Source organism: Heliconius melpomene, chromosome 1, assembly GCF_056956725.1.
Source record: "Heliconius melpomene rosina isolate 202511_hmr_F chromosome 1, ASM5695672v1, whole genome shotgun sequence".
NCBI classification, from domain to species: Eukaryota; Metazoa; Arthropoda; class Insecta; order Lepidoptera; family Nymphalidae; genus Heliconius; species Heliconius melpomene.
The window spans coordinates 16737831-16760217 of record NC_140389.1 but is presented as its reverse complement, the minus strand read 5'-3'; the positions used below and the strand labels follow the sequence as shown (position 1 = coordinate 16760217).

Here is a 22387-nt window from a genome sequence, read left to right as displayed (position 1 = left end):
GGTTAAATATATTACTTTTGCGTCTTTTAATAATTTTGACACACATACATATATGTCATAGATAATTAATATTATAAAATACTGATACAATTAATTAATGTTTGATTCGACCGAATTTATTGTTTTTTTTATCTATAAAAGGCTATACACTATATGCAACGTTTATTAAATTGTAATATATTTAAGCTTTGTAAAGAACTATAAATTCACTATAAAATAATATAATAATTCTACAGTATCTCAAATCCGTGGCAACACACTACGTGGTAAGGAAGTGGCAGAAGCTCTAGCAGCAGCGGCACAATCACGAGCACTCGAACATGATACAGCAGCCCGAGCACTACAGCCGGCGCTACGGGCTTTGAGAGAGCAGGTGTTGCGTGCTAGACATGCTGCTACTACTGTGAGTACTTTTATTTGTACTCGTATGTATCTTGTTTATTTATGTAGCTCTAGCAGCAGCAGCAGCACAAGCATGTTCACTCGAACAGCTGCAAAATCATTACTTGCAGTGCTGCGTGCAAAACATGCTGCTGTGAGTACTTGTACTTGTCGAGAGGGCTATCCACTTGACACGCAACGTCTCAAAAAATGGGCTATGAATGGGGAACGGAGTGACTTAACACAAGGTTCCATTTGCCTTAATTTATATATGTGAGATACATCATATGGCTAAGAATAATTTGTCATTCATTCTCTTACCAGATTTCAGTCTCAATAACATCCCCACGCGGCGGTGTGGGCTGCGCGCGCGCATATTCTGCGTGGAGCGCGCCGGCCGCCACGCGCGTGACACTCGCTCTGAGTTTCGATGCGACTGTACGAGATGGAACTATATTGTATTTGCCTGATCAGGTATGAATGTATTTTCAACGTTAGATCTCATTTCTGAATGTGAAACATCAATGTATTACGACGAATTTATGGATAAGACGAAAATATAAACTATATGTATAATACTATACAATAAAACTATTGCCCAATTTAAAAATCATGACAGATACATCTAAATTGCGTCCATAAGTAACAATATGTTTACGAACCTATTTTAATAACTTACCAGCTTTTTTCTTCATTCTGAGTATCTGCAAACAGTTCTAAATTGTATATGTCGGAGAAGGGGGGTAATAGGCATAAAAAATAAACGAGTAGAACCTCAGACCATGTCCTGGCCTTCGGTTCCACTCGTATGTGAATACATAGCACATGTACAAATACTTTTAACAAGGTAATTTTAACATAAATAGTGAAGTGAACAAATAAATAAATCTTGAGTAAATAAATAAACCAAATAATAACTAAAAGCTTAACTGAACGATTTCAAAGTAAACCAATTATGAGGGGTTATAATTATAAGTGTAATAAATAACAAAGTAGGTGGGTAAATAAATAATGTTATGTTATCTTACTCTTTAAATGATGTGTGAAGCTCGGAGCAGTGCCGTGGACTTGTGACCACAATTGTAGGCTTCAGGGGCCCCTTTACAGTAACTGACGCTCGCTTTCACTGCTCCAGCCCAGTATAGCTACAAATAGGTCTTAACGACATTCGTAACTACAATAATAATTGATTAACTGAATAATCAATTATCCGAATAGTCGAGGTTATGTGGCAGAGCACGAGTAGCGCATCTGACCACACCAGAGCCTCAACTCCAAGTAGATAATTATAAATAAGTCTTAACTACATTTATAATTAAGATGGTCGAGGTTAGCCAGCGGTGGAGCACAAGTAGTGCTCCGAGCCGTGGTAGAGCCTCGACCCAGCGTACAATGCCCGTGCGGCCCTTTATATAACGTTGGCTATGAGTCATTCTATGGTAAACGATGACGCGCCTAAAGTGGCGTGATCGGTAGGTGACAAATACAAAACTATTCATTTATAATTTAATATTCACAGTATTTTATTCACTCTTATTTGTTTCTAAATTCAACGTAATATTTAAAAACATAATTAAACTTATAATAATGGCATAAAATAGTAGAATTCAAAATAATTACATTACAATGAGATCATTGTTAGTAAAAGGAATTTAAATAAGTATATCGACAATATAATTATGTACCCACAATAAGGATCGCGGCGACACGGCCATACTGACATGCGACGCGTGCTCTGCGTCGCCTCGCAACGTATTTACCTCCGTTAAAACTTTATATTCACTTTTGTTAAAACTTCAATAACAATAGTACTAATAAATAATTGTAATTAGAGATAGTAACTGCTCATTCCACATGAAAACAGCATGACAAAATTATTAGGAAAGGATAGGGCGGTGATAGGTTGATGCTGTATAAAACAGGGGTCCTAAAGAAGAAAAGGATCTGAAGGATAAGGAGAGAGTAAGGTCGATGCTGTGCCATGGGCGGTCTCTTACGCCGTCGTACACAGAGGATCTTAATTCTTTTAGGAAAGGATAACTGATAACTGGCTTATTAGTTGCTCCACGCACTAATAGCATCTTTTTCTTTTTTTTTTTTAAATGTATACTGGTCATTCCACATGACAACAGTATCAACATCTATTTTTTTTTTTTTTATTTTTTTTTTTTTTATTTATTTATTTTTTTTGTTCATACTGCTCATTACACATGACAACAGTATCAATATAAATAATAACATTAAGAAAAGAACAAGTGCCTCATGGCAGCATATTTTAATTGTTCATTAAAGAGTATCACACTCAATAGCATTTTTTTTTATTACAAAAATAATCGAATTACTACACGCCTTAAAAATTTTTTTTTTTTTTTTTTTGTTTGTTTTGTTCTTCTCTTTTTGTTAATGCTCTTGCGCACACAGTAATGTTGCACATTTATGTCGAAGCGCTAGAATATAGCTTGTTCATCGTCAGAGGGCGACACGGCCGCCGGAATAACTTCACTAGGTAGTAGCTCATGGCAATTGATGATCATGTGATCGTCTATTTTGTATTATGCATCCGCTCGCCCATCCTATATTTTGTTAATTATTCTCAAAACGATTAAGACTGGTATCACAGTGCGGTGACAAAACAACTTTAATTTATTCGTAGTAATCCATCATCACAAAATCCGCGACAATTAAAAAGTTCTAAAAATTATTTAGAAATAATGCATGGCAAAAGAACCATTCACAAAACTTTATTCAAAATTTTAAACAAAATGATACTGAACTAGGATAGTGCTTTTAATTTTATTACCAGTAATATTTTCATCATAAGTAATATTAAAAACTTAATATTTGTTTGTTTCCAATCTTAAAAGAATCTATTTTGATAGTACGCTTAAATACTGGCGCACAACAATTTTACATTTAAGTAAAATCCTCAGTAACCACATGTAATATTTAACACGATTTTAGAAATTCGATTAATGATAAAATCAATATTAAACAACATTTAAATAATTTAAAATTTAAAATTAATTTAAAATTCAGATTTTTATTATTATTTTCATTTGTTTAATTATTTTATTACAAATAAAAATCGTATAAACATTTAAATAATTTTAAACACTTAATTATCACTCAAAATTAAAGGTAAACACAACACGACTTAACTTCCGCTAGTTAGATGACCACTTTTGGAAAAATTCTTAATTCAGATTTTTATTATTATTTTCATTTGTTTAATTATTTTATTACAAATAAAAATCGTATAAACATCTAAATAATTTTAAACACTTAATTATCATTCAAAATTAAAGGTAAACATAACACGACTCAACTTCCGCCAGTTAAATAATTGTGAACCATAAGACCACATTTAGAAAAATTCTTAAGATTTTTATTATTATTTTCATTTGTTTAATTATTTTATTACAAATAAAAATCGTATAAACATCTAAATAATTTTAAACACTTAATTATCATTCAAAATTAAATGTAAAAATAAAACGACTTGACTTCCGCCGATTACGTTTTCATTTTTGCTTACCATCAGACCACTTTTGAAAAATTTCTAATGAAGATTTTTATTATTATTTTTATTTGTTTAATTATTTTGTTACAAATAAAAATCGTATAAACATCTAAGTAATTTTAAACACTTAACTTCCGGCAGTTATGTTTCGACTTTTGTTTACACAGATAATTGAAAATTCATTTTATTAATAATAATTCACAACTCTTAATATTAATAATAATTAATAATTCATTTATTTAATTATTTTGTTACACATAAAAATAGTAACAAAAATAAATAGAAACGAGTCTTATTATATTACACGGGAACCTACGAAAACGAAATAAATTATTATTTAAAATACGAAATAAATTATTAAAAAATAATTTCTAAATAATATTGATAATTTTAATAATTATTTTAATATAAAACTAAGTAGCATTATATTAAGCAATTCCTGCACTGGCACGGAACAACAAATGGCAACCTTAGTATGATGTAGCTGAAGGCTAGCTTCCGCCATTGTATTTTGAAATTTAAAAAACAATAAATGTTAATGGAGTCTAAATAAATATTTTATTACCTTATCTTTTATAAACGTAATTATAAACATTTAAATCTGGATTTCGGGGTCAAATAGTGAAAATCACTATTTAAGCATTTATGTGCTATAGCTTTATCGAATATAGTCTTTAAAAATTTTAAAACTTAGAAGAAGAAATTATCAGTGATATTTTTAACATAGAACGATAATCTTATTATTTATTTTGTTTGAACAAAATAATATTTTTCCACTTTTTTGTTCTTTAGCTTTACCGGATACAGTGATAAAAATTTAAAACTTATCAGAAAATTACTAGTGACATTTTTTTTTTTACAAATGACGTTTTATTTTAGAATAATAATTTTATTATTTATTTTGTTTCAAAATAAATATTTTTCCACTTGGAAATGTAGTCTTTATAGAATAACTATAAACCGGTTTTATTTAACGTAGTAAAAATAACCTGCTATTGTCAAAGATGTTTTTACGGCTTTAGAAGTTTTGTACAAAGTTTTTAGAAATAAATAGTGACAGGTGGAACCGAAGGTTAAGAGGAAGCGATTGAGATCGGAGTGCAATCCGATCCCACTTCTGATGTCGGAGAAGGGGGGTAATAGGCATAAAAAAATAAACGAGTAGAACCTCAGACCATGTCCTGGCCTTCGGTTCCACTCGTATGTGAATACATAGCACATGTACAAATACTTTTAACAAGGTAATTTTAACATAAATAGTGAAGTGAACAAATAAATAAATCTTGAGTAAATAAATAAACCAAATAATAACTAAAAGCTTAACTGAACGATTTCAAAGTAAACCAATTATGAGGGGTTATAATTATAAGTGTAATAAATAACAAAGTAGGTGGGTAAATAAATAATGTTATGTTATCTTACTCTTTAAATGATGTGTGAAGCTCGGAGCAGTGCCGTGGACTTGTGACCACAATTGTAGGCTTCAGGGGCCCCTTTACAGTAACTGACGCTCGCCTTTCACTGCTCCAGCCCAGTATAGCTACAAATAGGTCTTAACGACATTCGTAACTACAATAATAATTGATTAACTGAATAATCAATTATCCGAATAGTCGAGGTTATGTGGCAGAGCACGAGTAGCGCATCTGACCACACCAGAGCCTCAACTCCAAGTAGATAATTATAAATAAGTCTTAACTACATTTATAATTAAGATGGTCGAGGTTAGCCAGCGGTGGAGCACAAGTAGTGCTCCGAGCCGTGGTAGAGCCTCGACCCAGCGTACAATGCCCGTGCGGCCCTTTATATAACGTTGGCTATGAGTCATTCTATGGTAAACGATGACGCGCCTAAAGTGGCGTGATCGGTAGGTGACAAATACAAAACTATTCATTTATAATTTAATATTCACAGTATTTTATTCACTCTTATTTGTTTCTAAATTCAACGTAATATTTAAAAACATAATTAAACTTATAATAATGGCATAAAATAGTAGAATTCAAAATAATTACATTACAATGAGATCATTGTTAGTAAAAGGAATTTAAATAAGTATATCGACAATATAATTATGTACCCACAATAAGGATCGCGGCGACATATATATATTCTTTATTGCACATGTAACAAAATAGTAAGAAAACAGTTAAAAAGTTATGTTTACAATGGCGGGCTTATTTCTGAAAGAAATCTCTTCCAGCCAATTGTAAGTAACGTAAAAAGTTGCTTCCAAGATATTTAAAGAAAAAATATACTCATCCAAAAAAATAAAGAAAAGGCAGAGGGAACCTAGTGTTAAGACATTTTGTTGCCACTTCCCGCCGAATTTAGGAGGAATTGTGTGATGAGTGGCAGAATTCAACGCTGCTCTTTGCCTCGACACCAAAGCGAAAAATGAAAATATAAACGTATATAAATATTTCATTTCTTTGAGTGAGTTCTATATAAATATTTCAATTCTTATTCAAATAAACACTTTGCAGGAATCAGACCGCTACCTCCGTATATTAGTACAAGATGCCAAACTCCGTGTGCAATGGGACGTGGGAGGTGGTCCCGGAGCCCTGGAGCACCCTGAGCCGCTGTCACCGGCGGTGGACGATGCTGACCATACTACTTATAGAGTGCATGTCGAAAGGTGACTTGCGTATTGTCTTTTGAATATTTTTCTACACTCATGGTCGTTCTTTACTTTACTTTGAGGCCATCGTGACGCGAAGGGCTTGTAAACGTAGTGGTTGCGGGTTTGATTGCTAATGGGAAAATTATTATATCTAAATTACTGTGATATCCCCAGTCTAGAGAACCGAGTAATTAAATTGTTTATGCTACTATATGCTGGACACAGCGAGAAGCTAAAACGAATGTTTTACTTGTGTGCACAAAAATAAATAGTATTAGAGTTAATAAGAAAAATGTTAGTGTTATAATTTTTTTTATATAAAAAAAGAAGATTTGAGTTTCGTGATCATATTTAATTACTTTTATTACTCATGTTTTTAATTATCAATATTGTAACTAATGAAATAAGCAAACCAAAGCACTATATAATTAACTAATCAGCTATCCTCAGAGTATGGGGCACCGTCAAACTGCGAGTGGAACGCTCAGGCATCGCGGCCATCACATCCACCAACTCCACTACTAACTCACCAGGGTCCGGTCTCCTGCAGCCCAGCATCTGGTGGCTTGGTGAAGAATCAAACCCACTGTCCGCATGTGTGCATTCCCTTTATGCTGATCATAATGCTGTTGGGCTATGGGCGTTTAGTAAGCAGCCAGTGAACGCTAAATGCACCGGATGTACACAACGGTATATTCTTTTTTTTCTTATGTTAGTTATACTTGCTTTGGGGAGACATATTAATGTACTGATTGATTGTGATATCTTTTTCTATATTTTCATAATCCTACGATATTTTTTTATTGTTATCCTACATACTATTACATCCTACATAATATTACATTTGGTACGAAACTAAAGAACTATTTATTTTAAAAATAAACTTCTTTTAACTCTAACTTCTCCTTTCAGATTTTTTATAGACTTAGTACAAATATATATAATTTCAGATGGTACAGTGAATCACGTAGCAGTGAAGGTCTGGTATGGCTGGGCGGCGCGGGTTACGTAGCTCTACGCCGCTCTCGTCGACCTCCTGACAGACGCAGATTCAGTCTATCATTATCTTTCCGCACTACTGATACCGATGCCTTGTTATTTTTGGCACATGATAAGGCTAATGTGAGTATTTATTAAAGTAAAATGCATTTTATTAAATTTGCTCGAGCTTAACGATATTTACGAAGTAAAGACAAGGTTTTATAAATATTAATTAAATTTTTGTAATACCATTGGCCATGAGGCCACATTTCTTTAAATAATTGTTGTAATAATGAAAAATCAATAACATAATATAAATTTGTTTTGATTTTTTAAAATACTTATACCAGAATTGAACGAAATATATTATGCTTCATATTTATTTTGATAATTAGTATTATTTATATAAAAAAACAATTCCCTAACTCTTAATGCAGAATCGTTCAGTCTCCGTCTGGTTGCGAGACTGTCGCGTGGTGTTCGCGGTGGCGTACGGAGGGGCGCGGCTTCACATCGCGGCGGGGGCCAAACATTGTGATGGGAAGACAGCCCATGTGCAGGCTACGAGAGTGTTCAATGGATTGGAGAGAGGTATGAAATTATACTATAGCAGCTTCACGCTGTATCCCGCATATAGGGTAGGCAGAGGCACCGTAGTGGTAAAGTCACGTAGTGTTAAAACAGTTACATTTCCCACGTTCTGTCATTTACTGTAGATCATACTTTATACTATAAATGGGCCGTCGTAGCACAAGAGCACAAGGGTGTACCTGTAATGAATTATTATTTATTAATATTTTCGTTACTTGCACCAAGGAAAAAAAACCGCGGCGTTGAGTTCCGCCACTCAACATGCAATGCCATGAAAAATTTGGCGAATAGTGAAGAAAGGAGTGTCTTCATAATAGGTTCCCTCTGCGGGATACAGCGTGAAGTTGATTAATATTATAAATTCGAAAGCTTGTGAGGATGGATATTTGTTCCACATTCACGCAAAAATTACTTAACTGATTTGGATGACACTTTACAGTACCATAGCATATACATCAAAATAACTTTTGTATAATTTGGCTACAGCGTAACAGTATCTTTTCATATGAATTCCATATGCTTAGTAATTATTTAGTATATAATTGCTAAGAATATGGAATTAAAGTACTAAACATACAAAAAACATTAAATACAACACACAAAACCGGTCCAGGCAGCCTGCGCGTGAATGGAGAGGAGACCCTCGGCTCTCCGTCAACCCCTGTACAGTCAGCGGCCGCACTTCCCGAACTATCCAGTTCCACATACTGGTTGGGGGGTGTACCTCCTGAGGGGGAGAATCTAGGGTACGATGTGCTACCTCTCATGGGATGTTTGGGAGGAGTCATGGTGGACAGAGAAGGGTATGATCTCTTGGATACCCCGACAAGACATGGTGTGGAACCTGGCTGTAATCCTAGGGTTAGTAGTATTAAATAAAAATGTAGTTCAACTTAAATTACATAAATGATTGTAAGAGTTAAACAATAAAAACAAAAACTTCTTGACATTCATTAAGTGCAAGAATAATTAGTACCCATTTAAAAAATAATATTTTAATTTCTTTTTTCTGATAAGAAGACAAAGCGCTACCTTGAGCTGATCTGATATATCCGGCATAAAACATGAAACTATTTTATACATTCATAAGTTATCTACCATAAATACTATAATATATCTAGTGATATACTACTATAAGTGTTTCAAATAGATTAGTATCTATTTGAAACACTTATAGTCGTTCAAACGAGGTAATATCACTAACAACACATTATCCTCCAGCCTCTTCGCTCAGCAGTCCTAGAAGGAGAAGGCTACATAGAGATGCCATCACCATCTATTCGTAGGAAGACATCTCTATCCCTTTCCTTCAGAGCTCGATCTCCCTCTGGTGTTCTGCTGTACCGTGCGCCCACACTTGCCGTAGATGATAATGAGGTTGAAGATGAAGATGGAGATGACCATCATTACCTTATATTGGTTTTGGATAAAGGTAGTTTGTGGATATCTATGTGGCTTGGATTACACTATAAGTATAGGCATTATTTAGGCGAAAGTCCTAATTTGGCATATAATTAACATTATTATTAAAAATGTATATAAGTTATTTTTTTAATTTATTGGACAAATATTGGCACAGAATATCTGTGTGTGTGATTGTCATGAAAATGTTTGCACAGATGAAGGTAGTTTTTTGTTTATTTTAATAAATAAATTAAAACTCATGAATGAGATGAAAAAAATGTTTAGGTACTTATATTTACTGTATACTTTTTCTATATAATGTTTATTTTTTCTTACAGGTGAATTAGAATTGACAGCCAATGCTGGGAAAGCAGAACTACGACTAAGAATTAATGGCACAAAGTTTGATGATGGTGCGTTACATACTGTCAGATTAGTGCGGGCTCATAAACAAGTACGTTGGCTTCTAGATTTATATTGATATTGTAAAGCTAAAATGTTTATTTCGTTGAACTTATTAATGTAAGAAACTATTAGTTAAATTTAGAGAGTCCATTTATCATGTAAAGCCATATGGTATATCACACGACGTATATCACCGGTCAGACTTAGTTCTACTACAATGTGTCATATATAAAATTATTTTCTTTCTTTCCTAAGTAACTTTAAAAATGTCAAAAAAAACCTCTTAGTTATTTAACCACCCATTTTACCACGCGGTCAAAGCCACATGCTAGAGCTAGAGTATAAATTATAAAATTTACCTTTACCTTTAAAATATATTGAGATAAAATTAAATTAAATTAAAATAGTAACATAATAATGTGTTTATTAGATGGAAGTCTGGGTGGACGAGAAGCAGTTAGCAAGTGGAGCTTTGCCAGGTGGAGCCTTTGCCCCTCGACCCCGAGGCCTGTACTTAGGGGGCGCCCCACCTGCTTCCTCTCATGCCTCAGTAGGGGGATTTACCGGCACCATTGCTGATTTTATTGTGGATTCCACGTAAGTAATATTTTATATCAATTCTTGAAATAACAAATTTTGTTGCTCAGGCCTCAATAGACTTGAAAGTCGTGGACATTCATGTTATTTAGGAGAAAGTAATCATGATGACTGCAACTTCTGTGAACCGCAAAAATACAAATTCTTGTTGTTAATATATTACAAATTCTCAACATAAGATATCAAAATTAATACCAGCAGTACTTTTCTTGTTCTTCTTCTTCAATCGTTTTTCTTCTATCATCTGGCAAAAATAAGGCAAGGCTAATATATATATTTGACAACAGATGGGTAGGCTTAGAAACGAGTATACAGCGCGTGGGAGCAAGACTTGGTCGCGCTGATGGAGAACTGCATGCTGCGGCGCCACGAGCTCTGCACGCAGTGCCTGATGATAATGCTGGATGTGCTAAGGTCAGTATTAGAGTGGTACAAGGTTCAATTCTAGTGGGATGAATATGTCTGTTAATTAAGTTAACTTGTACAGTCAAATACTTTTATAAATGAGAATGTTTCCATTTACCAAAATTAACTTTACTTTGTTTAATAATATATAAATTTGGACTCATATAACATTGGATTTCCATAATCAATAATGCTATCGAAATCGAAATATCTTTTAAATCTGCCTAAATGAACAATTCGACAACCTGGGATACTTATGTCACAATAAAAAAATATATTATTATTTCATCTATACATAATATATTTATCAGGTCTTCAAATATTTTCTGGCTGTCGTTGCGCAACGGTACAAGGGTGTGAGGCGACGATTGTGGGTTCGATGTCCACTCGAAGATGTGAAATATTTATCCATACTTCTGTCGATCATTTATACATACAATATTCATACTATTTACAGATGTCCTCATACACCGTAGAAGCGGGTGCAGTGAAATTTGGTGACGCGGCGGGAAGTTATGCCTCGTTACATGTGGGTCGAACCCGCGACCTCGCCCTTGTATTGCAACTGCGAACCTTTGCTAGTGAAGGCCTATTGATGTTGCTGCCGGTGAGTTTTAATTCTTATTTATGGATTTCTTTCAATTATTGAATTTCTTTCAATTTGAATTTTATAATGGATAGATTTCTCAATTTTTTAATATATCATTTAAAAACATTTTCCTTATAATAAAACATAACATTTTCCTTATAATATATAAACACCTTCATTTACACCTAGCAGAAACAAAATAAGCGTTTCAATAGAATCAAAAATTGCGGCCGGCTTTAAAATTTTAAATATAGGTATCGATCACACATCGGTATCGAAATCTTATCATAGCAAGTTTAATACACATAATTTCTTGTTAAAAACTCAATTTTTCTTCTCAACCTTTACTAAAACACAGAAAGTAAATGATAACAACACAATTACTCATACTGATCCTGCTATATGCCTAATATATAATAACCCGTGTTTATTCTGCACATATACAGGGATCAAAATTAAAACCCAAGCATTACACCTCATTGTCACTGCGCGAGGGTCGTCTCCGCCTCGCGATACGCGGCCGGCGGCGGCGCGAGGTCGCTTTGGCCGCGCGAGTTGATGATGGAGTGTGGCATTCTGTATGTATTATTATACTAGCGGACGCGCGCAGCTTCGCTTGCGTATTTAGGGGTGAATTTTAATAATCCATGAAACATGTGTTCAATGAAATATTTTTAAGAGTCTAAATTTCAAATTTTATAAAAATCGGCGGCGTTTTAAAGATTTTTCCATACAAACTTACAATCCCTTAATTGCACCCTTAGGAGAATAATTCTAGAAAATTATGAAACATGTGTTTAATTAAATACTTTTAAGAGTCTGAATTTCAAATTTTATAAAAATTGGTGCCGATTTAAAAAAAAATCTATACAAACTTTCAACCCCTTATTTGCACCCTTAGGGGAAGAATTCTAGAAAACGATGAAACACGTGTTCAATTAAATACTTTTAAAAATCTAAATTTCAAATTTTATAAAAATCGGTGCCGATTTAAATTTTTTTCCATACAAACTTTCAACCCCTATTTCACCCCTTTAAGGTTAAAATTTTTCAAAATCCCTTCTTAGTGGATGTCCAGATTACGAAAGTAAACATCTGTCCAAATTTCACGGTTCTACCATCAGCGGTTACGGCTGTGCGTGCGTCTTACCTCAGTCAGTGAGGACAAGTCCTTTTATATATATAGATAACAGACTTTTAGCTTTTATTTAAACTTTATTGTTTTAAATAATCTTAGAAATACATCACATTATATATCTATATTATATTAATATCAAAGTCAATATAAAGTTAATATTGTATGTAAAGTATTGAAACTACAAACTGCACTTTGTCAAATAAAACTTTGAAAATAATGTTTGTAATGTAGATGAGATTAAAAGCGTGTTTGTGCTTGTTATGTTGCTTCAGGGCTCTAAAATAAAAATTTAATATTACAAATATTAATGAGATAACAATTCGTAAATCACGTCTTCATAAAACTCTCGTAATTGTATGATACATAACAGATAACAGTGCGCATCTCGCGCACGCGCATGTCGCTGTCGTCGGGCGGCGCGGCGACCACAGCGCGCGCGCCCCCGCACTCGCGCGCTGCTCGCCTCTTCGTGGGCGGCGCGCCCAGCCACGCGCTGGACTCGCACATACCTAACTCTGTAAGTACCTATATTGCTCAATATTCTCATCTGATGTGTCGTTTGATTTAACAATGAATCTTTTTGTTATATCATCATGAACAGCATTGTATCTACGAATGTTTTTTTTTTACTCAAAAATTGTGTACTTGAAAAATTGTTACTTACAATTTTCCACCGTTGCGTTACAGTCACGTACGTTATGTGTCTGGACCACGGCGGCCCCCTAATAAAATTAACAATATGTTATTTATTTATTTTTTCAGATAAAACGCGCAGGCGGTTTCATAGGTTGCGTCCGACGAGTGACTCTCAACGGCCGGGAGGAGGACCTCGTGCGGGACTCCCGAGCGCACTCTGCAGTGGGGCAGTGCTTCCCCAGGGTGGAGCGCGGCGCTTACTTTGCTGGTTTGTAGTTTTTATAGCTTATATGTACGTAATATATAATGTATGCGATTTAGATAATTATAATGATGTTTTGTGAAAAGTGGCGGAACCCAACACCGTGTTTTGTTTCACAGAAATTAGGATATAATATATTTAAAAATATGTTAATAAAAAACCCACATCATCAAAATTTTATATAAGTACATTTGAACTTATATTAAACTAAAATTTAGAAAATAATCCAGCTAGTACATTAAATATTCAGGCGACGCGTACGCGGAGTGGACAGAGGTGTGGCACGGCGATAGTGAGGGTGAGGAGTCAGTGGAGGTGCGGCTTCAATTCCGGGCGGCGGGGGGGGATGGGGTGCTGGCTGCTGCTGCTGGCGCGTTATTAGAGCTTAAAGATGGATTTGTAAGTTTAGAATATCATTGAATGTTATTTATATATACAATGTTTTAAAAATTGTATGGAAGTCATAAAGGCATGCTATTAGAGAATATAAAATAACAAAATAAAAAAAATCAATAATAACATAAAAGCAATAACCAACAGGTAGTGATATCAATGGGAACACGCCGTGTGGAGGCGCGAGCTCGCGTGTGCGACGGCCAGTGGCACGCCGTCAGAGCCAAGCTGTCCCCGCGGTCCGCCGTGCTGGCCTTGGACGCTGCGCCGGAGGAGAGAGCTCCTCCAGCCCTGGCTACTTTACCCTTAGTGGTTGCTGTACGACCGCCGTCTGTATATGTGGGGGGAATGCCTGGTAAGTTAATTTGAGCTTATCTATCAGGTTGTCGTCGCACAGGGTACAAATGTACGACTGTAAACGCGACGGTAGTAAAATCGATCCCCACTTAATAAATATTATTTATATTCCCAGGGAGGGAGCGCAGAGCTCTAGAATCTCTCTAGAATATCTTCTGTTATTACTTTAGGTTCTCTATAATATTGCTATGACGGAGCATGAATTTGCACTAAAATCATGTTTTTTCCCGCATATCGTATTCCCGAATATTTTAAATTCGACTTCAGCTGATTGAAGTCGAATTTAAATAAGTAGAAAATATTACATACATACATACTTGCACCATAATTTACTTGAATATAGAAATAACTTAATTCCAGAAGGCGCCACAGAATTAGCAGAGGGCAGAGAAAACTTCAAAGGTTGTATTCGAGACGTGGTGGTAGCGGGTTCACAGCGCGACTGGCGGCATGCCAAAGTATTACACAATGTGTTACTCGACTCGTGTCCTATCACACAGTGATGGCTCAGTGAAAGTGTACCGAATGCAGTGATAGTGACAATTTTGTAAAATATTGTGAAATTCTGTGCCTTATTAGTATGACGTGATAAATATAAAATTGGCAACAGTGACGTCATTATTTTAAAAACTAGTTAAATATGTCAATACAATGTATGTAGTAAGACTATAAATGTTGATTGCGTCTCTTGCGATATTGCAAATTGGTCGTTGTCGCGCCTAATAAGCGACATCTGCTTATTACTTAGCCACCTATAAATCGATATATTGAAGGCCATATTTAAATAAATAATAATTAGTTTTTAAATAATAGTAAAGCAAATGAGGCTATACAGAGGCTGATATAATCACGTGTAAATAAATATAAATAGTAACAATCTGTCATTGAAGTAAGGTTATCTCTTTCTTGTCAATTTAAAAGGCGGTAAACATATGGTCTCTAAATCTCTGTTTAAATAATAGTTTATTAGACTTCACTTAGCTATGATTTTTTTTATTAAATTCAAATTTCAAAACGTTTAGTAACTACCAAATTTTTTTTTTTCAATACTTTTCGAAGAGATTTTTATTAAGGATTCCCCATCTTTCCCACTTTTTACCTTTAAGATATTAAAGACGGCCAGGTGCCTATATAATAATGTATTAACACGTAGGTATATTGTCTGTTTGTTCGTAAAACTTCAATCACAAATAATTATAATTAAAAATACTTGTATGTATGTAAAATAATGTCTATCAAAGAGCAGTATTCCTACAATAATTGTAAATAGTGTGTTTTAATATTTAAAAATATAAGATTTATCATATATTCGAATACTGATTATAATTTTATATAAATTTTAAGTAATAAAATAATGTAAAATGTTTATTTAAGAAAACAGAATTCGTTTTCTAAAAAAATTTCTACTGAGATGCTAACAACAAAATTGTAACACATTAATAAATTAGTATATTCCAGAAATATTATAAAAAAAAACAAAAAATTTTGTTATGCAGATAAAAGAAAATTATTATTTTCAATCTGTAATACAGATAAAATGCATTTATCCACTTACCTTATAGTCATTAGAGATAGACTAAATAAAAAAATAGTTTCCTTTTTTTAAAAAATCAACATGACGTGTACATATTAAAAGTAGGTTTCAGCTTTAATAGTCATATTAATTATAAATGTTTTTTTTTTATTTTCACGCACATTATTGATAGACGGAGAGAACAGAATGATAAGACACTCTGTTCTAATCTTTCACCCATTTATATCGTGTAGATCCAATCAAACCTAGGCTTTAATTAGTCACGAGGATGGCTTCCAAGAGGCGCGGGTTCGAGTCCTGCTAGGTTATTTTTTTATGCCTTTTGCTAAAATATTTTTCTATACTCAGTGAAGTTCTGAAGTCATAAATAATTATATTATGTTAAAATTTTTACATCGATATATTTGTAATAAAGCTTTAAAAATTACTTTATTATATATTATATAAAAAAAAAAACACATATAGATGTATTCAAGGGTTGATTGTAAACTTGCCATAACCATTCTGTAAAAAAATATATGGATAATAATAGACAATAATAAAAATACATATTGTATGCAATGTTTTTTTTGTGATTTTTATACTTATTAGGTAAAATATAATAAGTATCGTTATAAAAACCCAGTATCAGGTATCAGGTAATTTCATCATTTTTGTTTCTTTTCTTGACGTAATGGAAATACAACCAACATATGTAAAAATTAAGAAAGTGAATAACATATTCAAATATTACACTACCTCCTATGTTACGATTATTGAACAAATTAAATCAACAATAATATAAAATATTGTAACAATAAAATATATTCCTTTAAGCTAAAAAAAACTTTAAATGTACTTTCATAATAATTATTGTGTTCAATAGTAAAATGTAAATACTAAGCTATGTAAATACATATTTATTGTACGAGACATAAATAAAAGTCGATTTGGCAATAAAAATATATTTCATTTACACCTGTCTAAATAACATACCAGTCTGCGACTTATGAACAAACAGAATAAAAATTATTATATATTAAGTAATTATTAATATAATTTTTATTCTGTTCGTTCATTTAGCTTAATGCTCTTCTGGTCAAGACATTCCATTTGCGACCACTTCTCGAGACATTGTTGATTGGCGGACCTCAACGTCGCGGCTTGTCTAATAATAATTTTTTGAGTTGGAATCGAACCCACAGTCGTCGCGTTTGTATTCGAGTAATTAATCAATTTTCACATACGTTATATGCCCCACAGAAATTTATACATTTTATATGTGCTTGTAAAAAGATGACTACATAACTGTTGAATTGATTTTAAGATGATATTGTCTCACTTATAAAAAGTCTCACAAATAAAAAGCTTTAACCTATATTTATTCGTCTCATTTTTAACTTAAGAGGAATGCCGTCGACAACACCCTGTATAACATTATGGTGTGGATTTATTTTTAATTCTGTAGGTGTTTTATCTGATGGCTCTACAGAAAATCTTTGAAGGAGAGCAGCAAGTCCAGCCAGAGATTGCATATAACCCAACCTTGCTCCTGAAATTAAAAACAAATGTTTTATCAACAAATAAGAAATATCTAGAACACTTCATGTTCCAGGATTTGTGGTCGATTGGTTTTCCAGTCCTCGAAAAAGTCTACAAGGGATTCATACGGCCACTCTGCATAAATACCGGTACTTCATTATTAACTATTAACGTTAAAAATATTGCTAGTATAATTATAAATATTATATACTTTTTACAAATTTCCCAATTAATAGGTAAGTACTTTACAAATGTTTAATATAATTATTTTAGTACAGCTGGTCGTGAATGGAAGTACCATAGCAAAAGTCATAAAGTTAACGCTGGTAAAGTTACCGACTGCGTTTAGATTCTCATAAAACGAGGGAAATGAAATATGGAAATCGGAAATAAAAAATATGAATTAAAAAAACCTTTTTAAAAGCCAGCTTTCTAGATTCTTTTCACAGTGTATTGTATTTTATTACTCTCATTTGATGAGCTGTGCAATAATGTATAAACCGCCATTTTGTGGAGGCGGTTATTTTAGAATAACAACAATATTATTTGTTATTTTATTGTCATTACAATTTAAGTCATAAACAATAAAATTGCAGCTCGGTCGAACACTGGGAAGTGGATCACATTAAGCTCATAAGATTTCACACACACTAACACGAACAAACACAGCAACTCAAGTAAGTACTCGTTAAAATATAATAATAATACGAATTATATTATAATAATATACGTAGTATGGTTTCTCAACTTTTTCACGATTCAGTCGGTTTTAATAAATGCCCCGTCCCGAGTCCTCAGGAAAAAAGGCATTCACTATATTCTTGTTAATACAAACACACATATACTTACTATAATATTTGATACAATACTTACGTATTATTATTATTATATGCCAAAGTAATAAAAATCAAAAAGAATCGCGCGAAAGAATTGCACGCAAAAAAACCTAAAACTGGTTGTTAATGGTTGGTCAATGTCAGTCTTGTTTGCATCCAACAAACTAAGCTGACCTTGAATAATACATATGTTATCGGCGTCTGAACTCTAAATACCGTAAGACGAGTCTTTTTATGTAATGTTGTACACCTGAAGAATCTGAAGAATATAAGGCTTGAATTAATTTGAAAAATATTAATATTTTGGATAGTTCCTTTATCAAGATCTATATTACACATAAATTATTTCGACGTAATTCACTACAATTGTGATCAGAGTTAACAGAACGCTAGATGTATTGTATGTCTTACCTATGCAAGTTCTTGGACCTTCACCAAATGGCATGTAAACATATTTCTGCTTCTGTTTCATCTCTTCGGCTGCCCACCTTTCCGGTAAAAATATATCGGGATTGTCGTAGTATCGGCTATCGTTTTGAATCGCTTGTAGAGGAATAACTATTCTAACATTAGGATCTATTGTAATATCTAACTGTCGGATCGTGTACCTTTTTCTACAAACCCTTTGCAATGCTCCTGAAGGAGGAAACATTCTCAAGGCCTCTTTGAATGACATTTCTAATAGGGTCATTTCGGATACAGCATCGTAGCATAACTTATTATCGTATTTAGCCAGTACTTCATCTATTTCTTTTTGTACTTTCAACTGTATATCAGGATTTTGAGCGAGTTTGTAGAGAGTGAAGCTTGTGGATGTAGATGACGTCTCAAAACCTGCCCCGAAAAATACGAACACTTGTGCAATCATACACTTTAGATCCATCTCTACTTCAACAATCTTTGGTGACCCATCTTGATTTACCTCTTCAATAGATTCCCCCATTATTTTACCTTTTGCTGATAATTCCAACAGTAAATCTACGAAATCATTTCGTCCTGTAGGCTTAAAATTTCGCTGTTGGAAAATTTTTGTAACGGTATCAATTAGGACCTCTTCTAATCTCTTGTCAAAAACGCGTATGAAACCAGCGGTCTCTGGAAATATATCTGAAATACTCAAATAGAAAACATCTCTCCACGAGCGGTGAAACATATTTTTTCCTAATTTTCTAAAAAACGAATCCTCCTTTTTGATGGTGTCCATTTCAACACCAAGACCACAAGCACCAATGAATTCGATTGTAAATTTGGCCATCAGGTCACGCACATTACAGTCTCCGCCCGTTTTTATAATTTCATCACCCAAGCCGTGCAACTGCTCCGCACACTTTATAATTAGGGGAAACATACTTTTTAGTTTAGCACTTGTAAACGCGGGAGTCAATCTTTGACGCACAAGCTTCCAAGAATCACCATCTGCGTGAAAGAGATTTTGTGTCAGAACTTGTTTCCTCGCATCTTTCCCAAAACCACGTGTGTAGAAATAGGAGAAGTCGACGTTCAATATATCTTTTATTATATCAGGATCTCTGATTATTAGCTCTGGCGTATTTCCAGAGTAGTAGCCGACTACTTTTTCATCGGGATATTTGCAATACATTTCAAAAGCAACTTGGGTGATACTTTTCATACCAAAGGCTCTTTCAAGGTGATTCCCAAACAAGGGCAAGGCAGGGTCGTGCTTGATATTCCTCTTCGCCCAGTAGTTATGATTCCGTGTAGAGTAGAAATATATGAGGGTGAACAACATTACACACAATATGATAAACATTTTTCACTCTCACTGTCAAATCTATCCGACCGATCCAGGCAACTAAGTGCAAATGGGGATGAAATTAAATGATGTAATTGTCACTATTATTTTTACATATAAGTATTTCCTAATATAACTTGACACAAGTTAAAGTTACGAGAAATAAACTTTACAATGCTAAAAAAAATACTAGTTGTAAAATGTGATATTTTAAAATACATTGACCCTGTAACACTAGATAACCGGTTAGCAGTATTTAAATCAAGTTAAGTGAATTCTACATTAAACGCAGCTTAAATTGAATTCTATTTGAATTTATTGTCATAATCAACTCTCTCACTCACACACTTCATATATTTAATAAATATGTAAATCACAATCGGACATAGAACAAAAGAATTAATAAATAAATGTACTTTTTGTTTAATAAGCGTGTTCGCTTGTACGTGTTGAACGTTGTATTGGCATCTAGCACTTATACTGACTAAACCTACGATTCCAAATAAGTGCTACTTAATAGTAAGACAAGCGCAACTAAAATTACATTTAATCTGTAATGAATGCATTAAAAATCTGATGTAGGTAAGTAAGTAAGGTAAATGTACGGGAGTTCGGCAGTTTAAGGCTCTCATAACTTTAAACTATTGTAAATACATTATTAAAGGTTATATGAATTTGCAAATTTTAGTGTGATCAAAGTGGGTCTTTTGGCAGTAATTTAATGTGTGAATTATGCGGTTTAACTTAACCTTAATTTTTATATTAATTTATTTGTGGACCTCTAATTTGAACCCTACTTCGTGATAAAATTTAGCTCTGTTTCTAACTTCGTGAGTTTGTGTCCCCTATTTCGGGTCACAAGTTTTTACCTCGCGAGTGAGGTTTTATAATAAAAAAAATTAACACCTTTATTGGTTTGGATTGTAAAGAATTTGTAAATAAAAAAAAATAGGTAGATCAGCTTAACGACATTAAAACTTTCATAAAAAAAATCAAATCAAATTAAATCATCTTCACGCTGTATCCCGCACACAGCAGGATAGGCCTAGGTAGGTAGGTAGGTAGATAGATAGGTAGGTAGATAGGTAGGTAGGTAGATAGGTAAGGACCTAGTGTTTTTAAAACACTCCGTTCCCCACTCCGGAGTCACAGCATGTTAAGTGGCACAACTCAACGCCGTGCTTTGCCTGAAATATAAATTTAAATAAATATTTTCTATTTTCTATACTATTCCTATTTTCATCTCCTGGAGTGGGGATCGAACCCACAACCAGTCGGTTTTACAGTCACACTTTGTACTCCTGCGCCACGAGTAGCCCCAACTTTTATAATTTACAAATTATATAAGCTCAGTTTTAAAAAAACTACATTTTTGAACGTTTATATATTTTTTTTATAAAAAATATATAAAAAAACTCAAAATTCAAGTTAAATTTTTTGAAGCTAGGTATGCCAGTTTATAGAACTATATATTTTCGCAACCAGTTTGTACGGCGTTTTGTGTTTAGTAGGTATATATTATATTCCTGAAAAATTCTTGAAAAAATAAAAAGATCTTTATTTAGACTTATAACAAGACTAAGATAAACACTATTAACAAAGACAAAGAAGTCAATGTGCTGATTTTACGTAGATTTATTTGTCACGAAGTTAGAGAAAATAATGAAATGTAGGGGATCTTATTTCGTGTTACTGATTTTAGTAACTTCCGCAGTTCTGTTTATTCAGTATTTTTTACATTATGTAAAGTAATCATTAACAACCACGTATATTCGATAAAATACACAAAAATAAATTATAAAGGTTGATTAAAAAATAAAATTACATTGGCAGTACCTATACGAATTTAGCTTAAAATTACCAATTCAGGTTACCTTTAAAATAGTAATATAGAAATTTAAGTGGACAAAACATATACCGAATTTCGATCACGAGAAACTTTAATAAATACAGTAACTGATTTTAAGCTTTAAATTTAAATTATCTTAGTTATAACATAAATATAAATTTATTAAAAAGTATCTAAGATTTCCCTAATTCGGTAGTAACACGAAATAGCGGACACTTGATAAATAAAATGTCTGCTATTTCGTGAATCGATTTATTGCAATTTTAAAAGAATTTTATGCTTCCATCTATTTTTTTTTTTCAATAAAATGTTTAATTATAGAATACAAAAAAGCATATATTCAATGTTTTATTCGAATAACTTACCTTTGTCTTTCTACAACCTTAAGAAATTCTTACCCTAGTCTTACGGTCGCAAGCATCGCAGACACGTTACAATGCAGTTTGTAGCCAACTCTGCGTTTAAAATGTCGCTATACGCTCAATTTTATCATTAAAATATTGTTACTTAGTTTTTAGACAGTTGAAAGTATAAAGATTATATACCAATATATAGTTTCCGTAAATAATACTTAAATTGCTTATTATTTTTGCCAGAAGCAAAACTCAC

The 22387-nt window shown here is 33.2% G+C and overlaps 2 protein-coding genes across 2 annotated transcripts in view; one reads left to right on the top strand and one right to left on the bottom strand.

Annotated features, from left to right (window-relative positions):
* wb (wing blister) overlaps positions 1-16761 on the top strand; it is a 136911-nt gene extending 120150 nt beyond the window's left edge. Inside the window, exons 34-51 of the mRNA XM_085192866.1 lie at positions 237-403; positions 706-855; positions 6388-6542; positions 6978-7217; positions 7478-7649; positions 7946-8099; positions 8713-8960; positions 9321-9531; positions 9842-9957; positions 10339-10505; positions 10793-10919; positions 11368-11517; positions 11946-12077; positions 13008-13154; positions 13400-13541; positions 13786-13934; positions 14076-14283; positions 14646-16761. Of these exons, the coding sequence (XP_085048992.1) occupies positions 237-403; positions 706-855; positions 6388-6542; positions 6978-7217; positions 7478-7649; positions 7946-8099; positions 8713-8960; positions 9321-9531; positions 9842-9957; positions 10339-10505; positions 10793-10919; positions 11368-11517; positions 11946-12077; positions 13008-13154; positions 13400-13541; positions 13786-13934; positions 14076-14283; positions 14646-14788 (2978 nt within the window). The 3' untranslated portion in view covers positions 14789-16761. The remainder of the gene's footprint in view (positions 1-236; positions 404-705; positions 856-6387; positions 6543-6977; positions 7218-7477; positions 7650-7945; positions 8100-8712; positions 8961-9320; positions 9532-9841; positions 9958-10338; positions 10506-10792; positions 10920-11367; positions 11518-11945; positions 12078-13007; positions 13155-13399; positions 13542-13785; positions 13935-14075; positions 14284-14645) is intronic.
* Positions 16748-20509, bottom strand: LOC146541802 (cytochrome P450 6B2-like). Its single transcript, XM_085192835.1, has 2 exons — positions 18588-20509; positions 16748-17350 (listed from the first exon to the last, which is right to left on the bottom strand). The coding sequence occupies exons 1-2, from the start codon at positions 19945-19947 to the stop codon at positions 17169-17171; spliced, it is 1542 nt and encodes a 513-aa protein (XP_085048961.1). The 5' UTR covers positions 19948-20509; the 3' UTR covers positions 16748-17168.
* Positions 20510-22387: the final 1878 nt, after the last annotated feature.

Coding starts and splice junctions, on each gene's coding strand:
- LOC146541802 (XM_085192835.1), bottom strand. CDS start 19,947: ATGTTTATCATATTGTGTGTAATGTTGTTCACCCTCATATATTTCTAC. Junction 17,351..18,587: donor AGGTCCAAGAACTTGCATAG/GTAAGACATACA, acceptor TTTTAATTTCAG/GAGCAAGGTTGGGTTATATG.